We start from the raw sequence: 13,158 nt of genomic DNA, 5'->3' as shown, positions 1-13,158 counted from the left end.
CTTTATTGTGATTGTTAGGAAGTTTCAATGATGTACATAACTTAGAACAAGGGTCCCCTGCCCCTGGGCCCTGGACTGGTACCAGTCTGTGGCCTGTTAGGAAGCAGACCCACAACAGGAGGTGAGCGGCCAGTGAGCAAGTGAAGCTTTATCTGTATTTGCAGCCACTCCCCAGCACTAGCATCACCACCTCAGCTCCACCTCAGATCATCAGGCATTAGATTCTCATAGGAGCACAAGTCCCTGGTCCCAGAAAGGTTGGAGGAGACTGCTGACTTAGAATATGACATAGCATTTATCAAGGGCTATTATTTTATAATCTTGACAGAACCAGATATAGTTTTCCTTAAGAAACCAGATTTTTAAAACTTGACAGTATAACCTTGTTTGGAAGAGAGGAGTTTGATGGCATGAAATTCTGTTAGAGTATTAACACTTTAAAATGTATATTTTCATGTCTCTTCTAGTTATTTTTCCCACTCTCTTCTTCCTTGAGAACAGCTCACACTATACTCATCAGGAAAATAAAATCTGAACTTCTGATTCGTGAAAGTCTTGTAGAACAGGATATATTCTAGAAGGACAGGTTGCCACAGGGCTGAGATGAGGTTTATTCTCAATTTAGAAAACTAGTTTAGAATCCTACTTACTATATCCATAAAATATAGATAATATAAGGATATCTACAAAACGAATTGAATCGATTTCTTCAGGGAAGTGTTGTTGGGCAGCTGGAGAACAGAAGTAAAAGGAAGACTTTTCACTCTATATTCTTATAGCTTTTGGATTTTGATCTGTGAATGTGCTACCTATTCAAAACATAAAATAAGAATTCGATTCAATTCTAACAGTCTAAGAGGTATTCAGGGTTCTTTCAACACTGATCAAGAATGATATTATACACTCAAAACTCAGCAAAAAGATGCTGGCCCTTGGTACTGATAAATTATAGTGACCATATAGCTTTTCACTAGACTGAACAGTGCTAAGCAGAACTCTTAGCTAATCAATCTTCTTCGGCTCTTCGTCAGGCCTCATTCTCATTCATGTTTTTTTCCCAGTCCCCTTCTGGACTCAAACTACAAGTGCCTTTTAATTATGATATAGGGAAAGAGAAAGCAAGAATGCTGTGTTGGAGGAATTAGAAGAATATTGTTCTATAAAAATCTCTTACCTCCTGGAACATGATTTTACTGTCTCCTGTTTCTTCCCCACACCTACCGGGTTTTTATATTCCAGGTTTGCTACTTTGGCCCTATAATAGCAGATGCAAAAGGATTTTTGTACCTAAGCTCTTCAGAGTCATGGAACTCTTCCATCTTGAGCACCACTGTATCCCTGGGGCTTGAGCGCAGGGCCTGCTACATGAGAGCTCCCAAAAAAATATTTGTCAAAGGAATGAATCGATGACTTCAGGCTGATAATAAACACCTGTTTGAGAATGGTTGATGCAAATTTATGATTCATAAATAAATACTTACAGAAGGCACAAGATGTTTACTTTCATCCCTAAACTTTTCAACTTGACTCCCTGGAGAGCAGCAGAGCTTATTTCACAAACTATCTCATGCTTTGCAGAGACAACATAAAGGAGATCAATTTTCAAAATGGTAGCTCAGTCACCTTTAATAGAAGCCCTGTGTCAATTTGTGAGCAATAGCCATTAGGCACAAGTATTTGTTTGCAGGTCCTCTTATTGTTTCTTGCATCATAGGAAAACTATTTTGTGGGCGATTAAAATAGAAGTATCTGTGAGAAGAGAGGGTTCATGGACACTGACTCAGGGAGGAAGTGGGTGGGGGAGGAAGAAAAGACTGCACACTGATTTAAAAGAGAAGACAAAAACACCTGCTGCCTCATATTTGTGATTTCAGTGTGAATAGCTGAGCACTTGTAAACGGTTAACCAACGCAACACCAGAATGTAAGAAAGGATCTGTGTTAGGTTATCTACTGTCTTGAGGTGGAAGGCCTGGAGAAAGATGAGACCCAGGAGAATCAGAGTAATAGGGCTTACCTTTGTTATGCTTTATAAAGCATTTTTTAATGTTATATAACTCACGGAGTCTTTACATGCCACTGAAGGCATTCTGTAGAACAGTGGCCCCAAACTTTTTTGCATCAGGACTGGTGCTCCAATGAGAATCTAATGCCTGATGATCTGAGGTGGTGCTGAGGCGGTGATATCAGCTAGCGCTGGGGAGATGCCACAGATACAGATGAAGCTTCACTTGCTGTTCACCTCCTGCTATGCAGCCCATTTGGTGCCACCAATTATTTTAAACTCTTAAAATTAATCTTTCATAAAAGTAAATCAAATACATTTAAGTATTTTTAATTGCACTTATAAACATAATATTCAATTTTCTTTTCCAGCCCTTCAATTTTCTGATGGATAAATATTTCCAAGTGTCTAATAATTCTTATAAATTAAAAAGATTTAAATAAAGTGAGCCTCTATTAAATATTTAAATCCTACTTCCAAATCCAATGCAATTCTTTTATACCCCATCAATATAGAATCACTAGTCTAAATCAGTTACTTAATGACACGTTCAAATTGGAATTATAATTTATAGAAAACACAAGGGACTAGAGAACATATTAAAGTTTGCTCCAAGAACATCCTCAGCAAAGTCCAGACTGTGAAAATCCAAACTCATTTCTTTAAGAAATACATGCAAGGAAGAAAAGAAAGAGGCAAATAGAGGAGGGATTTATAAACTAATGAGAATTAAAAGTGATATTAAGCAACTGAAAGGCGTGGATTTAATTTGGATCCTGACTCAAACGAGCAAACTAAATGAAAATATGGCATTTATGAACTATTTGGCAAATTGCATGTTGACTAGATATTTAATGTTATTAAATAATCATTGTCGAATTTTTCAGTTGTGTAATGATACTGTGGTTACGTCAGAAAAAAAGGAGTCTATATCTTTTAGCATTTCTTACTAAGATATTTATAGATGAAATTAGAGGCTACCTGAAAGTTGCTTCAAAACAATATAGGAGAAAGACATGGTAGGAATATAGATGTAACAAAATTGGGCATGAGCTGATAATTCTTAAAGCTGAATCATGGGTACTATTCTTTTTAATTTTATGTGTATTTGAAATTTTATGTGTATTTTACGTGTAAAATTTTATGTGTATTTGAAATTTTCTGTCATAAAAAGTTTTTTAAAATTAGAATCACAAAGCTAATCTAAAAAGTCATAAAGCAAATTTAATAGTCCAAATTCTCCAATATATTCCAAATACTTAAACATAAACATAGAATATACATGTTTTTGAGTGTGTTATAGTCTCAAACCCAACTGGAAAATAGTATTACTAGGTAGGTTTGATTTACTTAATCATTTCTACACTTAATTACAAATCTTTGCAGAATTCAAAGTTATTTACACCTAACAAAACAATTAAGCAACCCCAAAGTGGTGCGGGGTAACTCGCACAAGCAATTTGGGGGTGCCTTGTAGGCTGGTTGCAAAGGTAAGGTCCGAAAGTGTGGACTTCCAGGATCATCAGCTGCATGACCTGGATGGAGAAGCTGCACCAGTAAGAATTTCAAGCTCATGCCCTCCGAGTGGGGTGGTCTCACTGGCCATATCACCTGAATTCAAGTTACACAAATTACCTAATTCTTAGTGAAACAACCTCCTACCCAGGTTGTTTCACTATTTGACTTATCAACATATTCAATAAAGTTATTTGCTTCTTGAACCTACTCAGAATTATTTTCACATTCTATCAGTATGGGTCACACTGCTTCTATTTAAATGAAATACAATTGGATTCTGCACCAATCTCTAGCTTTCCAGTCACAACACAAAAGCCATGCTAATGACATTTATTCTGACATGGTGCCAGTTATCTCTTTCGTTCTTCCAGATCTATTCTTAGCTTGTCCACCCTGCTGTCTGCCTAAGAAGTTGACCTGAATGACCTACACTGCATAGGGGACTCCCTTGCCCTCTGCTTTCTGTTTGATTTAGGCATGAAGATCCCCTGCAGGGGACTGAGGAGGGGAAGGATAGGGAGGCCAAGTAATTATTACTCAGGGATTCTCCTGGCAATGTCACCTCAGGCTGGCTATGCCCTTCAATAGAAGACCACTGTTCCCCTCGAAATAGCCAACTATAGGATTCTCTCCTTCTGGGGTCCAGCAACTGCTCCCTATCTTTGTCCCTTTTGGCCTGGAAGGAACAGCCGGTGCTACCAAGCCCAGGTTATATTACAACTACTACTCCTTCTGATTCTACTCACACCTCTGTAAAGAATCCCTCTGTAAATAAATCCTCCTGGAATTATACCAATTCGGAGTATGTCATTTGTTTTCTGCTGAGACTGTACGTGATATACCAACTTAAAACTAGAAATCATTACTCTCCACTTTCGACAATTCATTTATTTTATATTTAATTACATTTATCAGATTATTCCTGACAAGCAAAAGGAAAGGATTATATTTTAATACCTAAGGAATAAATAATCTCCTTGGGCAAGATACTCATAAAATGTATTACTCAAGTATTTATTAAGCACCTACAAGGTACAATTATTCTAGCATTCATTGTTTACTACATATCAGGTTCTTTTCTAAGCATTCTACTTACCTTGTTATTTAATGCAGTCGACAATTCTATAAAGTAGAATTTTTGAATCCCAACGAATAAATTGAGACTCAAAAATTTTAAGTAAATAAATTGTCCCAAATAACATAGTTAGGGAGTAAGGGAGTCAAGATTCAAATTTAGGCAGAGAGATTATCAGAATCCACTTGTTAAGCTCTATACTGTACTTCCTCCCTACCATTATGCTGGACCACTAAGAGCTATACAAATTAGAAATAAGATGGGCCTACGTGCAGGAAGCCTAAGATCTTATGGGTAGAGAAGACAAAAATGTAAAAATCACTTGGAAATTTCAAGTGATTTTTTAAAGAGAGAATTTGAGGGAAAAGTAGCTTATGAATGTGGTTTGTATTGTACTTAATATTATGGAGGAACTTACAATTTAACTAGTTCTAATCCTTTAGAGATATTTTTCTTGAATCATTTGTGATTTGAATTATTTTCATTCTGTCATTTTAGTTAGGATTAAGTTCCACATTAGTAAAAGAGGCTCAAAATAACACTAACTTAAACATGGTAAAAGTTTACTGCTCTCTTTTGTAAATATCCCAAAGTAGGAAGTTCAGGAACTGGGAGCTCTAGTCCGCAAAATCCCAGACTTCTTCCTGCTGACTGTTCCATCATTTCAAAGTCAAGGTCTTCATCCTAATGTTCTAAGATAGTGACCATAATATTATCCACGCTCCAGGAGAAAGGATGGAGTAAGGGGCAAAGTAAAGGGGACAAAAAGTTCATACCAATTGTCTTTAAGGAAGAGACCCAAAGATGCTGCAAAATACATTTGCTTACATCTCACTGGCCAGCACTTAGTCACATGTCTATACCCATGATTGCAAGGGAGGCTGGGAAATGTGGATTTTAAAATTCTGAGTAGCCATATATTTGATCAAAGATTAGGGATTTTATTAATATGGAGGAAAGGGAAAGACCTCTGTTGGAGAATAGCTAGCAGTTTCTGCTATAAATTCCTCACAGTTTCTGGTGGGATCATTTATCAATGTGATTAAAGGTATACAATTTATCTTAATAGGGCAAAGCAAACATTTCTTAAGAACATTCAATGCTTATTAGAAAACAAGAGTCTTGGTTTTTGGGTTAAGTAAGTTTCAAATAAATGTAGTCTCCTAGAAGTCCTTTAATTGAAATTGAGGTAAAATTGGTATATAACATTATATGTTTCAGGTGTACAATATTATAATTAGGCATCTGTGTACACTATAAAGTGGTCACCACCAAAATTCCAGTTACCATCCATCACCATACAATTGAATCCCTTCACCCATTTTGCCCACCTCCCAACCCACTTTCCCTCTGGTAACCACCAATCTGTTCTTTGTATCTATGAATTTGTTTCTGTTTTATTTGTTTGTTTGTTTGTTTCAGGTTCCATGTATGAATGAAATCATATGGTATTTGTCTTTCTCCATCTAACTTATGTCACTTAGCATAATACCCTCAAGTTCCATCCATATTGTCACAAATGGCAAGATTTCACTCCTTTTTATGGCTGAGTAGTATTTCATTGTGTATGTGTGTGTTTATATGTACCATATCTTCTTTATCCATTCATTCCTTGATGGACATTTAAGTTTTTCCTATATTTTGACTATTGTAAATAATGCTGCAATAAACTTGGGGAGTGTATATATCTCTTTAAATTAGTGTTTTCATGTTTTGGGGATGATAAATACCCAGCAGTGAAATAGCTGGATCATATGGCAGTACTATTCTTAATTTTTGAAGACTCTCCACACTGTTTTCCACAGTGGCTGCACCAAAGTATATTTCCACCAACAGAGTGCATGAGGGGTCCCTTTACTCCACATCCTCTCCAATATTTGTTATTTCTTGTCTTTATAATAATGTAAGTTATTTGCTGGTATTTCAAGTATGTATTTTTTGGAAATTATAGTTTTAAACTTGCCAGCACTGAACTCTAAAGTTATGAAACACTTCATGACATGCCTCTCTTACCTACTACTCTCACACCATGGTCTCTCTCCCTGACACTTCTGAGAGGCCCTTGCTGGCTGTTCTCCTTCACCTGACCTCTGAATGCAGGAATTCCCTCGGGTTGGTTCTGGGTCCTTTTTCTTTTTTTTCCCTACACTCCTTTTTCTTTTTTTCTGCACTCTCTCTATGTGCACTCAACACTTCCATGGCTTTAAATCTATGTCTAGCCTATAACCTCTATTTCCCAAATACATCTGTCCAACTCCTGCCTCATTTTATATCTCTATTTGAGATATCACAGAGGTGTCTCAAACTCAACAACTCTCAAGTAGAATCATTCATTTCTACTCCCATCAGACCCCCCACCAAAACTCTTTCCATCTTCCCCATCTCATGAACCACACCACCTTCATGCTAGTCATCAAAGAGTCACCTGAAGTGTTTTTCCTCTCAATTCCCACAACCAATCAAGACATCAGTGAGTTCTCTCATCATTTCTACTTTCAAAACACATCTGGACTCTCTTCCCTTCTTTTCATCTCCACTATTGCCACCCTCCATTGCATCATCACCTTCATCTTTTAACTTGACTACAATAAAGCAATATCCTCATTAGACTCACTTGCAGTCTTGCCACTCCTCACAGTACCACCAAAGTAATCTTTTAAAAACATAAATCATATCATGTCACTTCTTTTGTGTTAAAACCCTTTGGTGACTACCTACTGCATTTGGAATAATATCTATACCTATGGACTGTGTCCTAATTCTGTGTTATCATCATCAAGGCCCACAAAGCCTAACATGACCTGGCTTTTATTTTATCTCCTGCTACTCTCCTCTATACCATACTCCAGCATATGGAAAGCTATTTCCACCTTCTTTGGACTTCTAAGTTGTTCCCTCAGCCTAGAGCTGTCTCTTCTCTCTTTCCCATGCATATGGTTAGTTTCTTTCCTGGTCTCATTAAGTGAACCTTTCCTGGCCCCATCAAGTGAGTTTCTCTGTCTGTCAATCATCCCTACTCTGCTCATAGCCATAAAGACATCCACTGGACTCATCTTTGATCTCTCTCTCTTTTGCTTTGCACAGTGAATGTTTGACAAATCCAGTTGATTGACTTATTCAAATCTGTTTCTCCTCTCTGTTTCTTCCTACAGTATAGTCCAGAAAGACATTACAGGATGGTTTGAAGGATGGACAAATTAGAAAAGACATATGGGCCCTCAGTGTGGGCTTCTACAGGAGCAAAGATTAGCAGCAGAATGAGCCTGATATTCTGTAGGAAATGAAGACAGACACCACAGCAACCATATTTATTTTTATTTATTATGAACTTATATTTACTTATTTTTAAAATTAATCACTTCAAGACAATGGCCCTTAACTTTTTGAGGGGTTTATTGACCCCCATGAATACATGATAAAAGCTACGAATCCTTTTCAGAAAAATGTGCATAAATACAATATTTTGCAAATCTTGGGGGAAATTAATTCCTTAGTTAAACTGCTGCTTTAGCAGCCCATCATCTACTATCTTGGATATCTGCTATATTATTGTTTCATTCAACAGATACTGGCAGCCTACAATGAGGCCAAGCACAGCTCCAGTTGTTAACTTTGTATACAATATAGAAAAAGATACTTTTTATCTTGTTCTAGAATGAAACACATTAAACAAGAAAACAAATAATATATAATAGCAAATGTAATGAATAAAAATAAAGGAAGGCAGCCGGACAAGGGTGAGTGAGACTATTTTAACGGTGAGGTCCTCTCTGAGATGATAGTTGAGCAAGACCTGTATAATGTAAGGCAAGAGTCACAAGTGTGAGCACTGCTGTCAATGAGAATGGAAAGTACTAAAGCCCAGGAGCCTTTTCTCTACCCAAAATAAAAGGCAAAGTTCAGAGTTTTGTACATTTTATTCCTCCCATAACGAACAGCCAGCACAGTTCTCAGAACATACTGCTCGGTTTTCGGATTGGAGGCCTTCCCCACTCTCATTTCAAACGTCACATCCAACTCCACCTCTTTTCGGTGCTTCTCTGAAATGTTCCTTACTCTGGGAAACCTTAACTCATTCTCCTAGGAGCGATCTCCAGTTCCTCTGCTAGTATAAACTTAAAAAAAAAAAAAGTAGTACTTACTCTCTAAGGATGTGTGCGTGGGGAAGTGACTTAGCATTTTTTAGGTGACGTGGGTAAAGTTGCAGGTAAACTGCTGCAACTAGATGAAGGAGCACGAAGGTTGGATTCCGTTCCTCCAGCAGCACCCGGAGCTTTTTCCTGAGACTACATTTCCCAGAGTGCCCCACAGGCGCGTGGAGCGTAGACTCCCAGGACCCGGATTGAGGTAGATGGCGGGCTCGTTGGGAGCAGCTGTCCAGGTAACCGTTGCCCTTTCCTTCTCCAGCCAGGGGATCTCTAGAAGCTAAGCTGGGCACGCTCAGAAGGTTTACCCTCAGTTTTCGAGGTCTCTTAAGTGCCGTTCGCGGCAGAATAAAGCCTCTGGCGTCACCAGACTCGGTCCGTCCTGCGGAAGGGTCGGGATGTGACCGCGTGCTTCCTGTGGAGCTCCCTTCGTGCCTTGGCCAGTTGCTCGGGGAGCCCTCCAGGTTAAGTCTTTCGGATCTGCCCGTGAGTGCTAGTCTCCAACCTCCTGGTAGCCTCCTCTCAAACTTCTAACCTTTGGAGACCCTCCGCTGTTTTTGCTTCCGGTTTGAATTCTGGGCCGAGTGATTTACCCAGAATGTCTCTCTCTTGGGGGATAAATAATCTGCCCCTTGCTGGGTGTGCTTGCCTCGGTCTGACTGGCCTAATTCCCGCCCAAAATGTTTTGTTCCTTGGTTCGTGCTCAGAAGGGAAGGGTTTGCGTACCACCCTTGTCGCTTAAGCAGCGATATAGTGGTCAGGTAAATCGTTTGACCTCTCTGAGACTCTGTTATCAAAGTAAAAAATAAAGATGCCTGTGTTTCTTGTGAAAGAGCAGGTAATGCATAGGAAAGTGGGTCCTAAACTGTAAAAAGCATATTGTATGTACTCGGGGATAGCAGCAGGAATGAGCCTAATTAGTTTAGTCTAGCAAACAAGACTGCAAAGCCCCGTGGCCTAATTCCATTTTATTAGTATGGAGGAAGGGACTGAATAGTCATCGAAGCTAATTGAACACACGGGATGTAACAATGCTGATATGTCTTATTCTCAGTAGCCATGGACATTGTGGTGGTTTTCACCATTTTTGTGGAAGAAACTGAGGGTCATTTAGTTAAAGACTTGCCCAAAGTTTCTCAGTTTGTAAGTGACTGAAAGTTCTTTGAAGCCAGTCATTTAAACTTTGTGCTTTAATTTCTTCATGAATAAAAATAAACATATGTCACATGAAATGGTAATGAAAGCACTTTGAAAAATAAAAACCATATATATATACATATATATATGATGGGATTTCAGGGTGTTTATATGTGTTTGTATTTATCAGTAATAGACTAAGAATAGGTCTCGTTTAATATTTCATTTAATCAGAAACAATACTACTTTAAGTAATAAGATCTAGATCTTGTGTATGGTACCTAGGAGGTTGTACACAGACACATTAATATTATGAAGGAGGATGCTCGGTGTAGCATATTTGACAGTTTCTAAGGGTATACTAGGTGTTGAGAAGTTTGCATTTTAGAGAAATTGTAATGGACATAGTCCTGAGGTTTCTGATCCTATATTTTGATGATGTTGCTCATTGTCTTATATTGCATGGAGATGGAAAGTGTTTTAAAGGATTAGCTCTAGGTGACTGTGATTTTAGTTTGTGATTCCTATCTTATTCTCATAGTGGTCAATATATCGTGTCATTTTAATTTACCATAGGTAGCACTGATAGATTTTTTTTTAAATCTCTTACACAGGGATGAAAATAGATATACCTAGAAGCAAAATTTAAAAGCAGTTTCTCTTCAAATCATCTTTTTTCATACCACCCGATAAACATCTCAGTTCATCATGGCAGTAGCAGCAGTAAAATGGGCACTATCAAACAGATCTATCTTGAAACATTTATTTCCAATTAAAAGTAAGTGAGCTTTTTAATGTTTAAAAAGTTTTAAACTTTTTCTAATATTTTAGATAGAAATATTTATTCATTATAGAAAATTTAAAGCATTTGGTTATTGTATATATCTTTTAATACCTGGAGCATTTGCAATAATGGAAAAGGGAAGAAAATTATAAATGTTTATCAAAAGGGGAATGGATAAATTATGGTACATCTTTACTATATGTAAATATCTCCAAATGGAAGGGGGAAAAAGTGTGTCAGAACAATATCGTATCATCTTATTTGCACATTTAAAAGACAATCTACTACGTGTGTGTTTGTGTATGTGTAAGTATAGAGTAAAAGGTATGGACCAAATAGAAATAGGTTATCTGTGTAGACCACAAGTGATATTTTTAGCTGAGTGCAAGTGAGGGATTGATAAAGAGGAACTTTCTCTGGTTTGAATCATTTATATTTACTATATTTTTACACATTACTTTTTTAGTAGTACTTAAAATCAGGAAATAAAGGGCAAAGTTACAATTCCATCTTAGATAATCATTGTTAATATTTTGGTGTATTCTCTTTGTGTTTTTTTTTTTTATGTATTTAGGCATTACAAAATAAAATGTAATTTCTACCTTTCTTTTCTAAACAAATGTATATAATCGTTTTCTTCAAAGCCTATTAATACATATTTGATAGTCAAAACATTTATATAAGTAAATAAATTATTAAAATCTTCTTTCCCAGCTACCTTTCTTTCACTTACTTTTTCCACTGTCTGTGAATGCTGTTCTCCCATTTCAGACATAGAGGACTACAATAGGTTTGCTTTTTATGTTTAGCTATATCAGCCAACTTTTTTACACATCTCTGCCTGATGTGAATCTCTTCCTTCATGTTCATTTATTGAGTTATGGGGAAAAGAGTTGTTTGAAGGCTAGTTTAAAAGGTATAAGTAAAAGTATAATTAACTAAGTAAACCCAGGAGGAGATTGCTAAGATACTTTAGATATAAATTAGAGTCAAAGCAAAACAAAAGTACAGTCAGCTCTTGATTACCTAGGAGCATTTTTGTTGTTGAGAATTGGGAGTGAGACTACTGCTGCTTAGCTTCCTCTTTGCCCTGACAGGAACCCAACCCTAAGGCTGATGGAAGATCAGACCTAATCACTTTTTACCTAGTCCATGTCCTGACACGTTAGTTCTTAACTTAGGTTGATCTGAAATCCACTTAATCTGATAAGTGAAAATTGTGTATGTATACTTTACCCCCTAGATTGTAGATTCGTACAGCATCTCATTTGTTTGGTTTCATCAGTGCCTCATGCATATGTGATAGGTGATAATTGAATGTTCGTTGAACTGATCCAAATGGATTGGAGTTGTCAAAATATGTAGTTAACTAAAAATTAACTTACATTACCTCAGAAAATTTATATCAGTCATCCTAGTACTCAATGACCAACTTCTTGCATGTCAAAGCCCCTTGTTCTGCACAATTTGTTATTAGTATTATTGAAAGTAAAGTATTATTACTATTGTTATTGATATTTTATATAAAAGGAAGGACATTAAAATTAGAAGCAAAGTAAAAGCATGATTACGGAAGAACAATGAGCAAAAATAAAATGTCTTCCCTACATTTCAAAAGAAACTTAAAAAAACCTTCCACAATATGTAGTCAACATGGGAATGTGGAACATTTTACAATTTTTTAAGTATATTAAGCCATTTGATCTTTCACCTTTGAATTTTACAACTTTGAATAATACCACATGATATGCCATACGATACTCTTTCTGAAAATGAAGGAACTTGAGTTCTTTGGACATCAGAAACTTACCCAGGGTTGTATGTCCAGTAAATGAGAACTGCGATCAAAACCTAGCTCTCCTCGTCTTACTTTGTCCAATACACCTTCTGCTGTACTGCCTTTCCTGTAGTAACTTAAAATATTGAACATTTGTAAATTTGTAAAGTGGAGCTATCAGCTTTTTTATATATCTTATCAAAATGCAATTTAACACACACACACACACACACGTACACATGTATGTAATGAATAGCCCATAACTTACAGAGAGCAAGCTAACTCTCATTGAAATTCTTTCTGGCACATTTAATTGGTTTGGATCGATTGATGTTAACTTTGGCATTAGTTCTAATTACATGTTTAGAACCTCTGATACTGACCATATCTAGAATTTTTATCTTGATAAAATGTCATGTGAGGTTTTTATGTATTGATTCTGCAGAAATGAATACTTTAGAGACAGTTTGGCAGTCATTTTATTTGTAGCCACTATAGAAGATACAGTAATGAACATTGTGTGTTTCCTGGCCTTAAGGAATTGATTTAGACTTGTGAATCAAAAAGACATCTGTGGAAACGAGATACCTAGAATATAAGGTAGAATGTGATATATATCATGAGGGTACAAACAAATGTCTATGTAAGTACAGATTAGAAATTTTACAGTTTCTTGAACTGAAATACCGTTGTCTAAATTTCCCCTCCTGCCTATTTA

The 13,158-nt window shown here is 36.7% G+C and overlaps 1 protein-coding gene across 3 annotated transcripts in view; it reads left to right on the top strand.

Annotated features, from left to right (window-relative positions):
- The first annotated feature begins 8,669 nt into the window (after positions 1 to 8,669).
- Positions 8,670 to 13,158, top strand: part of MRPL42 (mitochondrial ribosomal protein L42) — a 56,207-nt gene continuing 51,718 nt past the window's right edge. Inside the window, exons 1-2 of one of the 3 annotated variants that reach the window (XM_036236729.1) lie at positions 8,670 to 8,978; positions 10,494 to 10,657. In XM_036236729.1, coding sequence (XP_036092622.1) covers positions 10,588 to 10,657 — 70 coding nt within the window. In that variant the 5' untranslated portion in view covers positions 8,670 to 8,978; positions 10,494 to 10,587. The remainder of the gene's footprint in view (positions 8,979 to 10,493; positions 10,658 to 13,158) is intronic. The other 2 variants (XM_036236730.1, XM_016157624.2) reach the window with 2 other exon arrangements.

This window comes from Rousettus aegyptiacus, unplaced genomic scaffold, assembly GCF_014176215.1.
Source record: "Rousettus aegyptiacus isolate mRouAeg1 unplaced genomic scaffold, mRouAeg1.p scaffold_m13_p_2, whole genome shotgun sequence".
Classification (NCBI taxonomy): domain Eukaryota; kingdom Metazoa; phylum Chordata; class Mammalia; order Chiroptera; family Pteropodidae; genus Rousettus; species Rousettus aegyptiacus.
Note: the sequence above shows the minus strand (reverse complement) of the source record. Positions and strands in the feature narration are given on the sequence as shown.